The sequence below is a fragment of the Gymnoscopelus microlampas genome (assembly GCF_963454915.1).
Source record: "Gymnoscopelus microlampas genome assembly, chromosome: 4".
Classification (NCBI taxonomy): Eukaryota; Metazoa; Chordata; class Actinopteri; order Myctophiformes; family Myctophidae; genus Gymnoscopelus; species Gymnoscopelus microlampas.
In genome coordinates, this window is record NC_139941.1 from 40,544,340 (window position 1) to 40,559,556 (window position 15,217).

General features: G+C 40.7%; 1 protein-coding gene across 1 annotated transcript in view; it reads right to left on the reverse strand.

The window, feature by feature from the left end:
* Positions 1–912: 912 nt before the first annotated feature.
* slc15a4 (solute carrier family 15 member 4) overlaps positions 913–15,217 on the reverse strand; it is a 44,094-nt gene continuing 29,789 nt past the window's right edge. The window contains exon 9 of the mRNA XM_084056283.1: positions 913–2,497. Coding sequence (XP_083912409.1) covers positions 2,346–2,497 — 152 coding nt within the window. The 3' untranslated portion in view covers positions 913–2,345. The remainder of the gene's footprint in view (positions 2,498–15,217) is intronic.

Genomic DNA, 15,217 nt, shown 5'->3' on the forward strand with positions numbered 1-15,217 from the left:
CATCCATAACCACTCAGATCTGTCAGAAATTCCTCTCGGTGTGAGAAACAAGCCGCCACACAAGAATTATGACCTGGGGGTATTGTGTTGGACTCCCATCAAGCTGCCCGCTCAGTCACGCCTGTGTGGGTTGTCCGACCTGCTACATCAACAGGAAACGGCCTTGCTCCTGGTACTGAGGCTGGAAGGCCTTCACGGTAAAAAAAAAGAAAGATCTGTGCCGATTTCAATCTTTGTCTGATGAAACAGCAAAGAAATATGCCGCCTACTGTCGCAGAAAAATGCAAAACCTCATCAAAATGACGCTTCACACCTCTGCGTTTGCAGCGTATTTCAAAGTCAGTTTGCTGTGGGTTCTTTGTCATGACAAATAAGACACACTACTACAGGCTACTTTAACGTGATGTTGTGCGCCTGCGGACCAGCAAACCATAACAGTAATCATGACAGGGCTATAACATTTTGTAATGCCTGTCTACTCTTTGGTCGTCTACTGTCAGACAACCAACATGCTGAAAGATCATATTTTATTCACAATACATGTTAACGGGACTACTGTATTTGAGGCTTTCCTTGATTGATTTTACCCACTGAACATAAGTCACCACTGCTCACCAGTGTAGGGAGTGAAGCATTGTGAGAAAAGCCCTGTAGTTGCCAGGTTGGTAGTAACGGTTAAAAGCTAAAGCCATAAAATGCACTTCAGGCTGTGACGGACTGGCCAGTTGAAACACATCTTGGGCAAGTAACTTAGTAGGTAAACTCATGTGACAAATCATACCTTACCTGGCTCAGATGGTGCGTGGTCACTCCCGTGGCCTGTATTAAATCACTTCGCAAGCTGCACCTCATTTATGACATATCATGCCTGTTGGAATATACTGTATGTTCCATAAAAAGTCAAAAGGCATATCATATTTGATTATACTTTAATGACCAAAATTGTAACCCAAAAAAGTCTATCCCACCGCTATACACCATTGTTAAAACAGGATTACCTTTAAAAATACTATTTATCTTAGATGAATAGGATTTTACAAAACAAAAAACAAACAAAAATAATATAAGCAAAACAGGCAACTTCTACACATATCCAACCAACAAAAAAGAAGAATCTAAAACAGGCATCACATACAGTACAGACAGTATACTGTCATTTGGATCCTGTTTTTTGTTATGTTTAGTCACACGTGCACTTTATTTCACCCACAGGAGTGTGTAAACAATTCTAACACTGAGCTCTGGCAGTTTTACATTCATGATGTGCAATATAATACCACCACCCTTGTACCCCAAGTGGATTTTGGTTATTACCATTCTGTACCATGAGTCCATTCTTATTCTTAGAATTGAATGACATTAATAATTAATTTCTGTACAGTATGAAGCTAAAACAGATGCATCACAGATCTCAGAACATTTCAATAACCAGAACATTCAGACTACACTGTCTAAATTATTTAATTGAATAACTGAATTATCATTTCAGATATGTGGGAATCTCCAACCACATGATGATGTTTGCCCAGCATGTTAAATATTCACTGTGACCAGCTGTTGGATGTTTGGATTGCATAGTTGTACTGTATGAATCTCTCTTTTAAACCAAGAAGAATAATCTGATTCAAGATAAAAATAACTTTAATATTCAAGTACATTAAAAGGAAAAATACAGAATCCAGACTGTGGCTTTATGACTAGAAGGAAATCACAGGCAGGCACATATCATACTAAGGTGGAAAAAACAGGTTAGTTGTAAAATAGCGCCATTCCTACAGACATAAATCTGGGCTAGAAAACAAATAAAAGTACCAAGGCCGTTTCCCATGATTTATAAAATACCTGAAAGCAGTCTTCATACTGTATATGGCACCACTCCTCAAGTCAAGTGCAAATAATCTAAGAAAGGCAATGAGAGTAAACACAAGGGTAAGAGTGTACCATAGTTATTAAAAATGACAAAACCTAGATAATTGCCTTGTGGCTGCTCCATTAATCTTTGAGGCTGTCAAATGGTACCCGTGTGTCCAGCCAGTGCTGCAAAACCATCAGCACTAGAAAAGGGTGAATCATCCCTGCTTTAAAGTTTAAATAAGTTTACTTTACAAGAAATTCACATAAATGAAATAATGAATGTTTTGTTGTTATTGCGTAACGGGAGCCGTTGTGGAGTTGTTTTCTTTGAGACCAACATTCCTCCACCTCCCAAATCCCCCACCCACCCAACAAATAAAAACTGAATATCCATCACGCAGGTCCTTCTTGACACTGGGTACAATGAACAGACAAGGCAAAATGTGATGGGAAGGGAAACAGTGACGTGCTGCATGGGGTCAGCCCTGAGGTCAGGAAGAGTAAGCGCTCTGCCGGTGGCTTCCTGCCCGGCCCCTCGCCTTGTCGTACTTGACGGACACGATGAGGAAGACGAGCAGTGTGAGACCCTGGATGGCTGCCAGCAAAAAGAAGTAGTAGTGCAGTTGGCAGTCGTTGATATTACCTAGAGAGAGGGAAGAGAGGAAAACAGGATCACGGTTACGTACACGGCACTGTGGCCTGGGAGAGCAAAGTGCTACCGGAGCAGAAAATAAAGACTTGCAAGGGCCAGCATTCGGATGAAAATACAAATGATATTTGCCACGGAACATAAAGGAACAATGAGAAATACAGGAATACTGAGGGAAAAAAGAATAAACCATGGCATAATAGTGTTTGACTAGCCTGGTTCCAGACCATAGACCCCGCCCACTCTCTGAGTGAGCTCCTCTTGGTCTGGCATTATAATGTCAGCCTATGGCTTTTCACGATCGAAGAAAAATCTGTCAAATCAGAGTCGGAGTTGGGGGTGGTCTAACGACAAGCCAATCGGCGAATATCTGCTAAAATAAGCTGTGCGATGACGTCAGATGTAGACGGATCCGTAGATCTCTTGTGATTGGTTTGGGGAAATTTGAATCCCCTCCCCCTAGTAATCGCGACATTGGAGCCAATTTCAGACTGAAGCTCTACGCAGCTTCAGGCTGATAATCAGGCTAGTGTTTGACACTACCTGCAGTGCAGATGGAAGATGGCAATGTAATTCCTTTGCTACAATGTGCTGTTCCACATTAACCCATTCAATCCGGGAACGCATCTGTGTCATTTTAGATTTTAGCTATAACCATTATTTTATACTTTGGCTATTCAAAAATAGCAGATATACAAGCTCATAGTGCGGCACCAAGTGCCGCGCTATGAGCTTGTACTGTAGATCTATTTTTGGCAAATCCTTGATTAACAACCTTTTTAACTCAAATCTTTGCTTCTGGGGGTCCCTGGAACAACATATTGATGGGGCGGCCAAAAACATATCATTTTTCTTGACAAGAAAAAGTTTGAGCACCACTGATATAGCAACAATAGTTTTTCAGAAAACCGTTAGGATTTGGAAGACATTTGTCAAATGTTTGACAAATGAACATTTGACTGTGAGTCAGACTGTGAAACACCAGTTCATGCTTTGCTCGTCTTTATGGCATTTTACTGATGAAAGAATCACTGACTAGCATCAAAGCTGAGGAGGCCTCATATTCCTGTGTGCTTTTCTCTTCTCACAGCTGTGGCTCACACATCATCAATATAGCATATCAACAAGCTCATAGCGCGGCACCGAGAGCTTGTATATCTGCTATTTTTGAATAGCCAGATAAATCTTAAAATGACACAGATGCTTTCTCGGTCTTAATGGGTTAAACTTTAACCGTTAAAGGAATATGACTTTGAATACAAAAGGGATGTAACCTGCTATAACTTCCTTTGGCATGTTTCTATGGTTCTGCTCTCATGTTTGGTAGACATAAAGAGCCGGCTTGAAGAGCACCATGGCTTAGAGCAGTGGTTCTCAACCTTTTCTGGATCAGGGCCCCCTTGAAAATCTCAAAAGCTTTTAACGCAGTAGCCAGTGGTCAGATGGGTGGGCGGCCGCGTCCATTTTCAGTGCATGTTTGTTTTTATTGATCAATCAATCGATTGTGCTTGGATCAATAAAACTAACCTAATAATACTACCAGTTAGTTTTGACACACAGATCTGTATCACAATGAAAACCCATTTTTCAAGGTTCTACAGAAAAAATACCATGACTTTTACTGTACGTATATTGGATTTTTAGATTATTTTATACTTTGGGCTATTCAAAAATAGCAGATCTACAACCTCACAGAGTGCCGCGCCATGCACTTTTTTTTCTTTTCGTGACAATGTGTGCAAATCTTTCAATATATATGTTTTTTTAAAGCAAACCTTTTTAACTCAAATCTTTGCTTCTGGGGATTTTACAAAATTAATGTCTTCTAAATCCTAACAGCTTTTTATTATTATTTTTTTATTATTCTTTTCATGTCAAGGACCACCCAAAATGATGTATTTGGCCGCGGATCCCCCGCCCCCCCATCTCAAAACATTTCATTTTTTCCAGGGACCCCCAGAAGCAAAGATTTGAGTAAAAAAATGTATATTCAAACATTTTCACAATGTTTTAATAGCCAATGAAATCTAAAAATGACACACAGATGCTTTCCCGGTCTTAATGGGTTAATTAATGTTATATCATCATTAAAATCTAAGTGTTTTGCCAATTATTTGGGGGCCCACTTGCAATACCCCCCACGGCCCACAGGGTTGAGAATCACTGGCTTTAGAGGTAAATGGGGTTCTGTGAGGTAATGGGATTCAGCGCAGATGCAGCCTCAAGTCACAACTGTAAAAAGTTTTCTAAATATGCAAATACATTTGACCCTGCACATCGATGTTTTCGTAGAAGACTGTATTGATGATGTGTGAGCCACAGCTGTGAGAAAAGAAAAGCACACAGGAATATGAGGCCTCCTCAGCTTTGATGCTAGTCAGTGATTCTTTCATCAGTAAAATGCCATAAAGACGAGCAAAGCATGAACTGATGTTTCACAGTCTGACTCAATGGAACGCAAAATGTGACTTTGTGCAGAGGAGGGTCAAACTAGAAAGACAGAACCAACATACTGACAAGGAGAGATAGAGAGAGAAACTGTGGAATGTGAAAAGCTTGGCCAACAAAAGTTTAAACAAAGCATCATTGCCTATTTGCGTACAGTATGACAATAGAAAAAAGATGAAATACAATTTGCATTTAGGCATTTAGCAGACGCTCTTAATCCAGAGCGACTTACAGTAAAGCAAGAGAGCAAGCAATACAGTAAGCATTACAATAGAAATGCAGAGAGACAATGAGTGATATTTGGCATCCATAACAGTTGTCTCCGACTCGTTTCAGAATCCATCTTCATTTGTTGCCATCCTAACTAGGAAGCAAACATACTGTAATTACTCGACTTGGATACCTTGTTTTATCTAGGCAAGTGAACCAAACAAAGACATTATTTACAGAAATTACCTTGCAGTTGCAGGATAGGGCTGTCACGATTACAAATTTAAGTTGACGATTAATTATCACGCAAAGCTTTTAGCTTTCGTACAAACAACAAAAGTTGCACCAGGCAGATATGACAAATAACACATATTTAATTACTTTATACTTAAAAATAAACATTAATAGTGGAAATAGACGATCTATAAGATGCGACGCGTTTTGAGCTTATAGATCGGCTATTTCCACTATTTTTGATTTAAAAAAAAATAATGACATTTTTTAACATGGAATTGATTATGACGATTATGATGCAAAAATAATTGCGATTATATAAAATACTTGCGATTAGTCACCCCTCACAGACATGCACCTTCTTGCACTGGCCACTGCATATTATTACTGTGACGAGCTGAGAGGCCTTGCAGTTTCAGGATGAGAAATGAAAAGAAAAAGAAATGAGTTACACCTCACAGACTTTATGCACCTTTATGCACTGGCCAGTATTGTTTTTACTGCGACAAGCTGGGATTTCAGTGCCTTGCTCAAGGGCATTTCAACAGAAGAAAGGCTCCTTCACTTCCAAGCAGCTTCCTTCACGCTTTAGGCCACTGTCACTACTACCAAACACTACTTTACTGTTGATGGGAATAGTTGTCCTCATTTAGAGAAAAAAAAACACTACAGGGGGAGAACTAAACAAATCCTGTTTTCCCCTAGCTAGGGTTTAACATGAAGGGCGAAGCCGACAGCCATGGTAACTCATCCATTTTCATACTTGAACAATGGACCAGTTGTGTTGCCATTAAATCAGCTTTTCACCCCTGACCATGTAAAGCAGCCCGGTTGACATTCTAGCCTACTTTTTTGAGAGGAGCGTGCATGGGTACTGGGCTGGCACGACTGCTTAGCATAGCCAGAAGACATTCTGAGGATAGCTCGTCATTAAAAAGGCTGTAACTGTTCACGTGCTGGGCAACTGAGGCTTTTTACTCGTCCTGTAGCCAAGCCGATTAAAAACGGCTTTGGTTCCTGTAAACCAATGCCCAATGTGAGGCATAGTTGTATAGCTTAATACCATACAATGGATCGGGTAGCTATAGGCCACATCATTTTCAAATGAGAAAATATCAAAAACCTGAAGCAATTTATAAGAAAAGGCCACCTATTAGGTTCTCCACATGGGAATGACACAGGTAATATGGAGCCAAAGAAGGAGAAGTAGGTTGGATTTTAATTGGATAAGGGGTAATTCCCCTGAAGTTCTGTCATTTCCCATGGTGGTGAATGCAGGAGGTGGGTGCGAGGGGAACAGGAAGTGGATCGTGACAGCCAAAGGGTTCCAGACTGTAGGTTGCAGTCTACAGTAATTACACCTGTCCCTTTAGAGTCAGCAGTCCTCTGGGTAAAGGGGATACCTGTGTGCTCACTGCTCATACAGGGTGCCTACATATTTCCATTCCATTTCACCTACCAAACTTTCATTACATGACTAGATTTTAAGGTTGTAGAAGATAAAGCTCAAATCCGGTATTTTCTTAATGAACTCTTTGACTGCTAGAAATAAAATATAATTTGCCACGCCACTGCCAGCGATTTTCAAGTGTTTTTAACCTAATAACCTTTCAAAAATCGTAGAATATTCATCTCCAGTATGATCGGTCCCCCGATCGCTTTAAAAGACGTATCCGAGTCTTGTAGAATCGGGGGGGAAAAAGCGAGCCACCGCGATCATCCGTTCCATAGTTGTGGGCAGTTGAATGTAGGCTGTTTTCGCCAAAAAGCAACAGCAACAGAGAAAAAGCCATTCTCCAAAATCGAATAACAAGGAAATTAATGGGCTGTTTTTTTTTGCGATCACGTGACCCGCTGCTCCTCTGCTTCACAGAGAGCCAAACAGTGACCCATAGGCGAGTGAACAGCGCCATCTAGTGGAAAACCACTGAAAACACAAAATCTTGTCATTCTCGTCATTGGCAGACTACACCGTAGCAAAAGATGACGAGACATCACTATGACTATGAAGTCATATCACATTATACCAATTAGCATCCTTACCATGACTGGAGACACTCTCCTTCGCGCTACAATGGATAAGGATAATTCCTTTTAACAGGTCGTTCATGAAAGTCCTTGCGGTCTTGTTTCCAATGAAAACCTGTGAGCAATTAGGGGTTAAGAGTCTTGCTCAGGGACAAATTTCATTTCATCGACACATATGCTGACCTGGCCTGGAATCGAACCTGGGGCAACCAGGGCCTCTGGCTCCCTAGGCAGGCTCACTAACCATTCAGCTATGGCCACCCCCAGCTACTGTACTGTACTGTACTGTACTGTACTGTACTGTACTGTACTGTACTGTCTGACCAGGCAGGACAAAAGTAGAGAACTCCGCTTAGAGTCTTATCCATTTAACTATGGCAGATGAGAATAAAAGATCGGCTTCAAGATCTCCTTCAGAGTATACAGACCAGAAGAAAGCAATAACGTTAAGAGATAATGGCTGCTACACCTTTTTTGTGGTATGAGAAAATCTGTGAGAATATTTTTCACCAATTAGTGGGAAATAACATTTCAGCTTTAAATACGATGTCTGTCATATAGGCCACTACAGTCTATACTGTAAGTGGACATTATTTTTAGTTCACTGTGAAATATCACAAATGATCGAGAATATTAAGAGTGACTATTATTCCCAGACTTTTCAGGACATGAATTTGATCCAATTCAGGTCAGATACTGTCCAGTCTATTGATTTACGTAGCCTATGTATGACAATCTCTGTGATCTATCAGCTACAGAGAAGGCAAAAAATGGAGCAGAGGACGTCAAATGCAGACAGAACTGTTGAGGTTATACAGTAAGCATGATTCCATACAATCCCTATAACCTAACAAAGCCTCCACATGTACAGTGTCTGGTTTTTAATACACCATTGTTCTGTACTGATCAAAGAATTCCACTAATCCAGCTGAAACAAAGTGATCTCGTCGCTTTACACGTGCATTCATGTGCTCGGCAAAGCATATCACGACGTCATATACAGTATATATAGTTACTCTCTTCCTGTCTCTCAGTTGTTTGCAAATGTTTGTGGTTGGTAAGGAGAAGATACCAAGATAATACTGGCTTACGGTTGCAATGCAACCAGTACAAAACACCGGTGACAGCATACAAGGCAGGCAATCAAGGGCATGGCATCCCCCCGTACCTTCAGGACATCTGGATATGATCCATCCAACCCCACCACCCTTCCCGCTCATTTAGATCAGCCAACACAGGAAGCCTGTTCAAACCTTCCCTAAATCACGGCAACGCTCCAAACATCCTAGAAATATTCTCCCTCCTGGCTACCAAGCTGCGGAATATAAGCACTCCTCATTTTCCGCCAGTCACACTCCTCACATCCATTCTTGTCATCTTTTTTGAGTGGTGCCAACCACTCCTATATCTGACTTTGTCCGTGTGTCCGTCCGTATGTATGTATGTCCAATAAACAAACATTGATGACAACATCAATACGGGGCTCATCAAAGGCACCACTCTCTTCACACAGGGTGTGATTTGTTTATAGATGCTAGTTATACTATACAGATATAGGTTGGTTACTTGTTGACATATTGTTGTTTAGTTTAGTTTTTTTTAGCACTACATTGTTCTTTTTGCACTCTACAGTACATGCTGTACAGTATGACTAGTAGTTACCCTATCGTTTGCTGACTAGGATTCATGGTTACTCTGCTTACACTGATTTCACACAGGAAAATCGCAATGGATAAGAGCATCTGCTAAATGCCTAAATTGGATGGTAGTAGCGCCGCACGCACACACACACACACACACACACACACACACACACACACACACACACACACACACACACACACACACACACACACACACACACACACACACACACACACACACACACACACACACACACACACACACACACACACACACACACACAGTGAAACTGTCAATGCGCACATGCAATGGACCAACTATGTGGATCCCCTTTCACTTATTGAAACCTTTGATCTTGCATTACTACTGACTAGAAACCTTGCTCATGTAGAGATTTTTTTTTTCTCCTGTGGTTCGCCAATTTTGTACAAGCTCTGCCAGCATGAATGGCCCACAATTGAAAACTCCACATACTCAGGCTGAATAACAATTTCAGCCTACTCTGTGGGTCCTATCAATCTAGGAGAAGGTTTAAAATATAAGAAATAGGCCAAAAAACTAAAGCCCCGTTTGAATAATTCATGAAGTGCAAAACCATGTGCTCGACGGGAGAGAGCGTGGAAGTAGTGGGTTTTCAGCACGCGTGCTGATATTTCTAATCAATAATTCACCATAAACGACACTTAACTGAATGTCTACCACTGCAGTCTTAATTAACAGCAGGGTATGGCATATAGAAACTCTTCAAAAAAGGCACATTTAGATTGTATGCGATAACATCGGTAAAAAAGACCCTGTTCGACTGACTGACAGTAATGGTTTCCAGACTATTAAATCAATTGAGATTAATGTCGGTGGCAAGAAGAGTGCGAACAAAATGAAAATATGAAGATTCATTGACTTTACATTTACAACAATTTTGAAAAAGGGCTTCCGTGCCTCCTCTACCTTAACCCATTAAGACCGGGAACGCATCTGTGTGTCATTTTTAGATTTCTTTGGGCTATTCAAAAACAGCAGATATACAAGCTCATAGCGCGGCACCAAGTGCCGCGCTATGAGCTTGTAGATCTGCTATTTTTGAAAAAGAAAACGTGAAAATGTGTGCAAATCTTTGAATATATATATTTTTTAAAGTGAACGTTTGTAACTCAAATCTTTGCTTCTGGGGGATTCTACAAATGTCTTCTAAATCCTAACAGTTTTAAAACAAATGTATCTGGCCGTGGACCCCCACCTCAAAATATTTTGTTCCAGGGACCCCCAGAAGTTGCAACAGAGTTAAAAATGTTCGCTTTAAAAATATATACATTCAAAGATTTGCAAACATTTTCAAAGCGCAGCACTCTGTGCCGGGCTATGAGCTTGTATATCTGCTATTTTTGAATAGACAAAGAAATCTTAAAATGACGACAGATGCGTTCCCGGTCTTAAAGGGTTAAGCATGTATTATGTCCCTCATCCTCATTCAGTGGACTGGCCTCACAATTGTATTCAATGCCAATTGTGTCACTTCATTGTTACCAGCTCTTCAACGGTCCCTTTAGCCTCCTTGAGGATCGAGCAATTTGTTCCTTTGATTCCCTCTATGGTTGGAAATCTTACCAAGGATTGTTCGGCCTGAATAGTTACGAATCAATAACACATGCATTGGTTCTTTGACCCCCCCCCCCCTTTTTCTTAGAGCACCACTGATGAAGAAACTTCACACTATTTATATCATACAATGTTTGGATTGATGTCATTGCAAATGTGAAACTAGTTGGTTATCACTAATGGGATGATGGTACATTATCTTTAAGCATCCTCTAGGCCAGTGCTTCTCAAACTTTTTCATGCCAGGGACCCCCAAATTGATATATATTTGGCCGCGGACCCCCATCTGAAAATATGTTGTGCCAGGGACTCCCAGAAGCAAAGATTTGTGTTAAAATGTTCGCTTTAAAAGAAATATATTCAAAGATTTGGACGGATCTTCAAGATTTTACAAGCTTTTTACAAGATATACAAGCTCATAGCGCGGCACCGAGTGCCGCGCTATGAGCTTGTATATCTGCTATTTTTGAATAGCCAAAGTATAAAAGGTTAAAACTATTGTGATGCTATTTTCACACATTTTGCTAGGGACCCCCTGGAACCCCCTCAAGGACCCCTGGGGGTCCCCGGACCCCACTTTGAGAACCAATGCTCTAGGCCAGGGGTTCCCAAAGTTGGGGTCGCGGGACAGAATGTATTTCAATCTAAAAATGATTACAAATAGTATATTTTACCCATCTCATTAGGTACTGTAAATGTGATTGATTGAATTATATATTAACAAGATTATTAACAGTACTATAGTCAAAAGTCATACTAAAATACATTACAAATGCGCACCGAGCGTGCAAGTTTATGTGCATAAATTAGCTCCGCGGTTAGGTGGGGTCGCGAGTCAATGGCCGCATTATTTTGGGGTCGCGGGCTGAAAAGTTTGGGAACCCATGCTCTAGGCTACATTTGATAAGCCGGTAACACTTATTAACACAAATGAACCATTACAACATAGTTATTAACTATTATTTTAACTCTTAAGTAACAGCTTTGATGATTAGTTAATTATTAACATATGGTGCTAGGGATTGATAATAGTTATTAACAATTAACTCATTGAGTGACATTGACGTGTTTCATGTGTTTTACCACAATGGCGCAACGTACGTTGTGTTTGGCGTGTTTTTGAAAAAAAAATTAAATGTTTTTTTTGGGGGGAAAAACATTCAGAACCCAAGATATCATCATCTGAAGATTTGCTGCTCCATTCACTTCTTGTTTAACTTATTACTGAAAAAGGCTGTATCTCGGCTCCTGAGCACTTTTTTTTTACTATGTATTTTTCAATGTTATTATGTTATTTTCAAAAGGCAGACAATTAATGTCAACAAGGTCCAATGACCTCATTGCCATTTGTGAAACCTCACAGTGCAACCCTCAGTGATTAGCACCCGTCAGGGGATCGATTATACTGGAGATAAATATTCTGTGACTACTTGAAAAAGGTATAATAGAAAACTGAAGAAATTGCTGGCACAGTTTGCAATTATTTTTTTATTTCATTGGCACTGAATGAGTTAAGTCAGAATTAACCATGAATTGGTGTCCCTTATTCTAAAGTTTTATGGAGCAGCCACTGAATAACTACGGTTGTCCCTGAGGAATAGAAAAAGGATTAGCAAAAACTGCCCTAAATTCTTAGAAACATCTACGTTTATGGGAGAGGGCTGGGGAGTTGTGAAAGGTTTCAATTTTGTAATGGTTCTGCTCTAATTTCATCGCATAGTAAGTCTCTACCTGCTCTTTCCAATTCAAGGCTCCAGGGCCCACTTGGCTGCTAAATACTTTCAAAAAGTATGGAGGGCTAATTACGGAAGCAAAAGGCAAAACAATGACTTGCTGTAAAATCCATTAACCCAATAAGACCGGGAACGCATCTGTGTCATTTTTAGATTTGAGCTAAAAAGCATTATTTTACACGTTGGCTATTCAAAAATAGCAGATATACAAGCTCACAGTGCGGCACCGAGTACCGCGCTACGAGCTTGTAGATCTGCTATTTATTTTTAAATCAGGAAAATGTGTGCAAATCTTTGAATATATATATTTTTTAAAGCGAACATTTATAACTCAAATCTTTGCTTCTGGGGGTCCCTGGAACAAAATATTTTGAGATGGGGGTCCACAGCCAAATACATACACATTTTGGGGTCCTTGACATGAAAAGGTTTGAGAACCACTGACCTCAGGCCTTAATGGGTTAACAAAGTCCATAAATATGTGACAGGTATTTAAGCGGCAAGTGCTAAGCAGGTGTTGGAAATCAACTTGAAGGGATGTGGTACATTACTCAAAACAGATCTGCCTTAATGTTATGACTCGCTTTTATCTGAAACTGGGCTGCATCAAGACTCCAACGGATTGGACTAACAACTCTACGATCACCTTGAGCTCTTCCAAAATATAAGGGGCCTTTTTTATCAAATATGGTTGTTGAGTCAAATTACCTACAAGTGGGGCTGTTCGAACATATCATGTGAGGAGAGATGAGGCAGGTCAATATCAATTTAAGGTTTGAAAATGGATCAATGACTGTAGCCCTTCAGTGCAATGTCCCAACATTTTAATGCTTCAATGCATTCAATACCACCCTCAGCTCAGAATGAATTCCGAGAGAGGATCAATGCATGTTTGCTTTTAGAGCTACTTTCCGCAGCTGTCTTCTTCTTCGTAAAACTTTTTGATTGATGCATGAGCTTTGCACACCACCACCACATACAGTGCAAGCTGTTCACCTAGGTGCATGTACTCTGGAACCTGAACTCAACCCCAGCTCTCCTTTCTCCTCTGTTATTGTATGTGTTTTATAATGGACCCATTATACAGTAGTCCCAGTCAGTAATAAATTGTGCGCGCGCGTGCACACACACACACACACACGCACACATCATTTCCGGTGCATCCCATCAGTGTAGGCCTTCTAAAACCCATATTGTATGAACCCGTAGCATACCAGAGGAAGCTGAGGAGAACTCGTTTCAACAAGAAAAAGAGGGACTTTGACCATTTGCCTCGACTGACATTAAAGCCCCCCCATTAAAACATTGACATTTCATGAAGTATAATCCAGCAATTCATGAGCAGGATATGTGAATGTCAACTCACTGTGAGTGCCTGAACGTGTCCTAGGCATCTGATCTTTGTCTAGTCAGTACTTACACTGGACAAAGAAAAGGCCATTTCCTTTCATGCGGCCACGGCTATTTGCAAACGCCAATGGCCGAAAATTAGATATAACACGGGAAACTAAAACACCTCCCTCTTTTAAGTACTGTATTCTCATGCGAGGAAGGGTGGAGTGAAGTTTGACCTTTTTTATTGACTTAGTCTCTGAGGTTAAAAGATCGACACTCCAATTGTAGTTATGCAGGGTGAGATGGCTTTCTACTCTGCCTGCTTGAGGAACAAATAAAAGAAAGAGATGAATGACCAGTTCAGAAGCACCGCTTCCATCATGGAGCAACATGTCCACTGGGATGTTAAGGGTCAATCATTCTTATACTGTATATCGACTTATTTGTCAATTATTACATAAAGTGTGCAAATTCCCGAATGTTACAAACTATATAAGGCATGGCGAGAGAGTATGTTTTACCCTCCGTCCGTCCGTGTGTGTGTCCGTGTGTGTGTCCGTGTGTCCTGTCAGCTAATCTCTGGCACCGTTGGCCCGGTCGCTGCGAAACTGTGCACACACACTCCCTGGATGCCAATTCAGAACCTCTGCCTCAAATGTTTCATTACTATGTTACATTAGTATTACTCCTACAGATTTTATCCAAACGTCATGCAAATCGGTACACAGTATCTCTATAGTCATGTGATCAACACGGATCTGTCCGATTTCCCATATTCCATCCTCATTGGCTAAGGCTCGCTTCCAGAATTTGCAGGATTGGTCCGTTTTGAACAAAATGCCTGAAATCATGAACGCAGCTTGCGATTTCCGTGACATTTCACAAACACATTCCCACTAGGCCAAGGAAAAAATGCCACCCTTTTTCACATTGGCCTGTTATAGAGCCACCAGCAGGTCTAATTTAGCAAAACACATTTTTGTAACAAAATGCCTCAAATCATGAATGCAGTGTCCGATTGCCGTGAACGACCTAAGAATAAATGGCACCATTTTCACATTGGCCTATTATAGCGCCACCAGGAGGCCATAATAACGTACCTGACCTGGCGGAGACCTGTGCTCCGAGGAGCACTTTTTCTAGTTTAAAATATATACTCTATATAGATATATCTGCAATGCTCTGGAAGCTCTCTACAATAAAAGGGTAAAATTAAATGTATAATGATGTTGATATCCTTGTGTTTGTTTATAGGGAGTTTAGGTTTACCAGTTTGGACTTCCTCCACTCCTGACATCACAAAACTGCTTCACTGAATGTTTTGAATAGCCAGCATTTACAAATATCTGTTCCCCTGCCTTTAACCAGCCCAATATACTTATACCGCAGCCGATCTACAAGCTCTTTGGGAGCTTGTAAATCGACAATTTCCGCTATTCCTTTTTTTAAATAGGCACGCCAGGGTTAATGTGGGCAACACATGGGG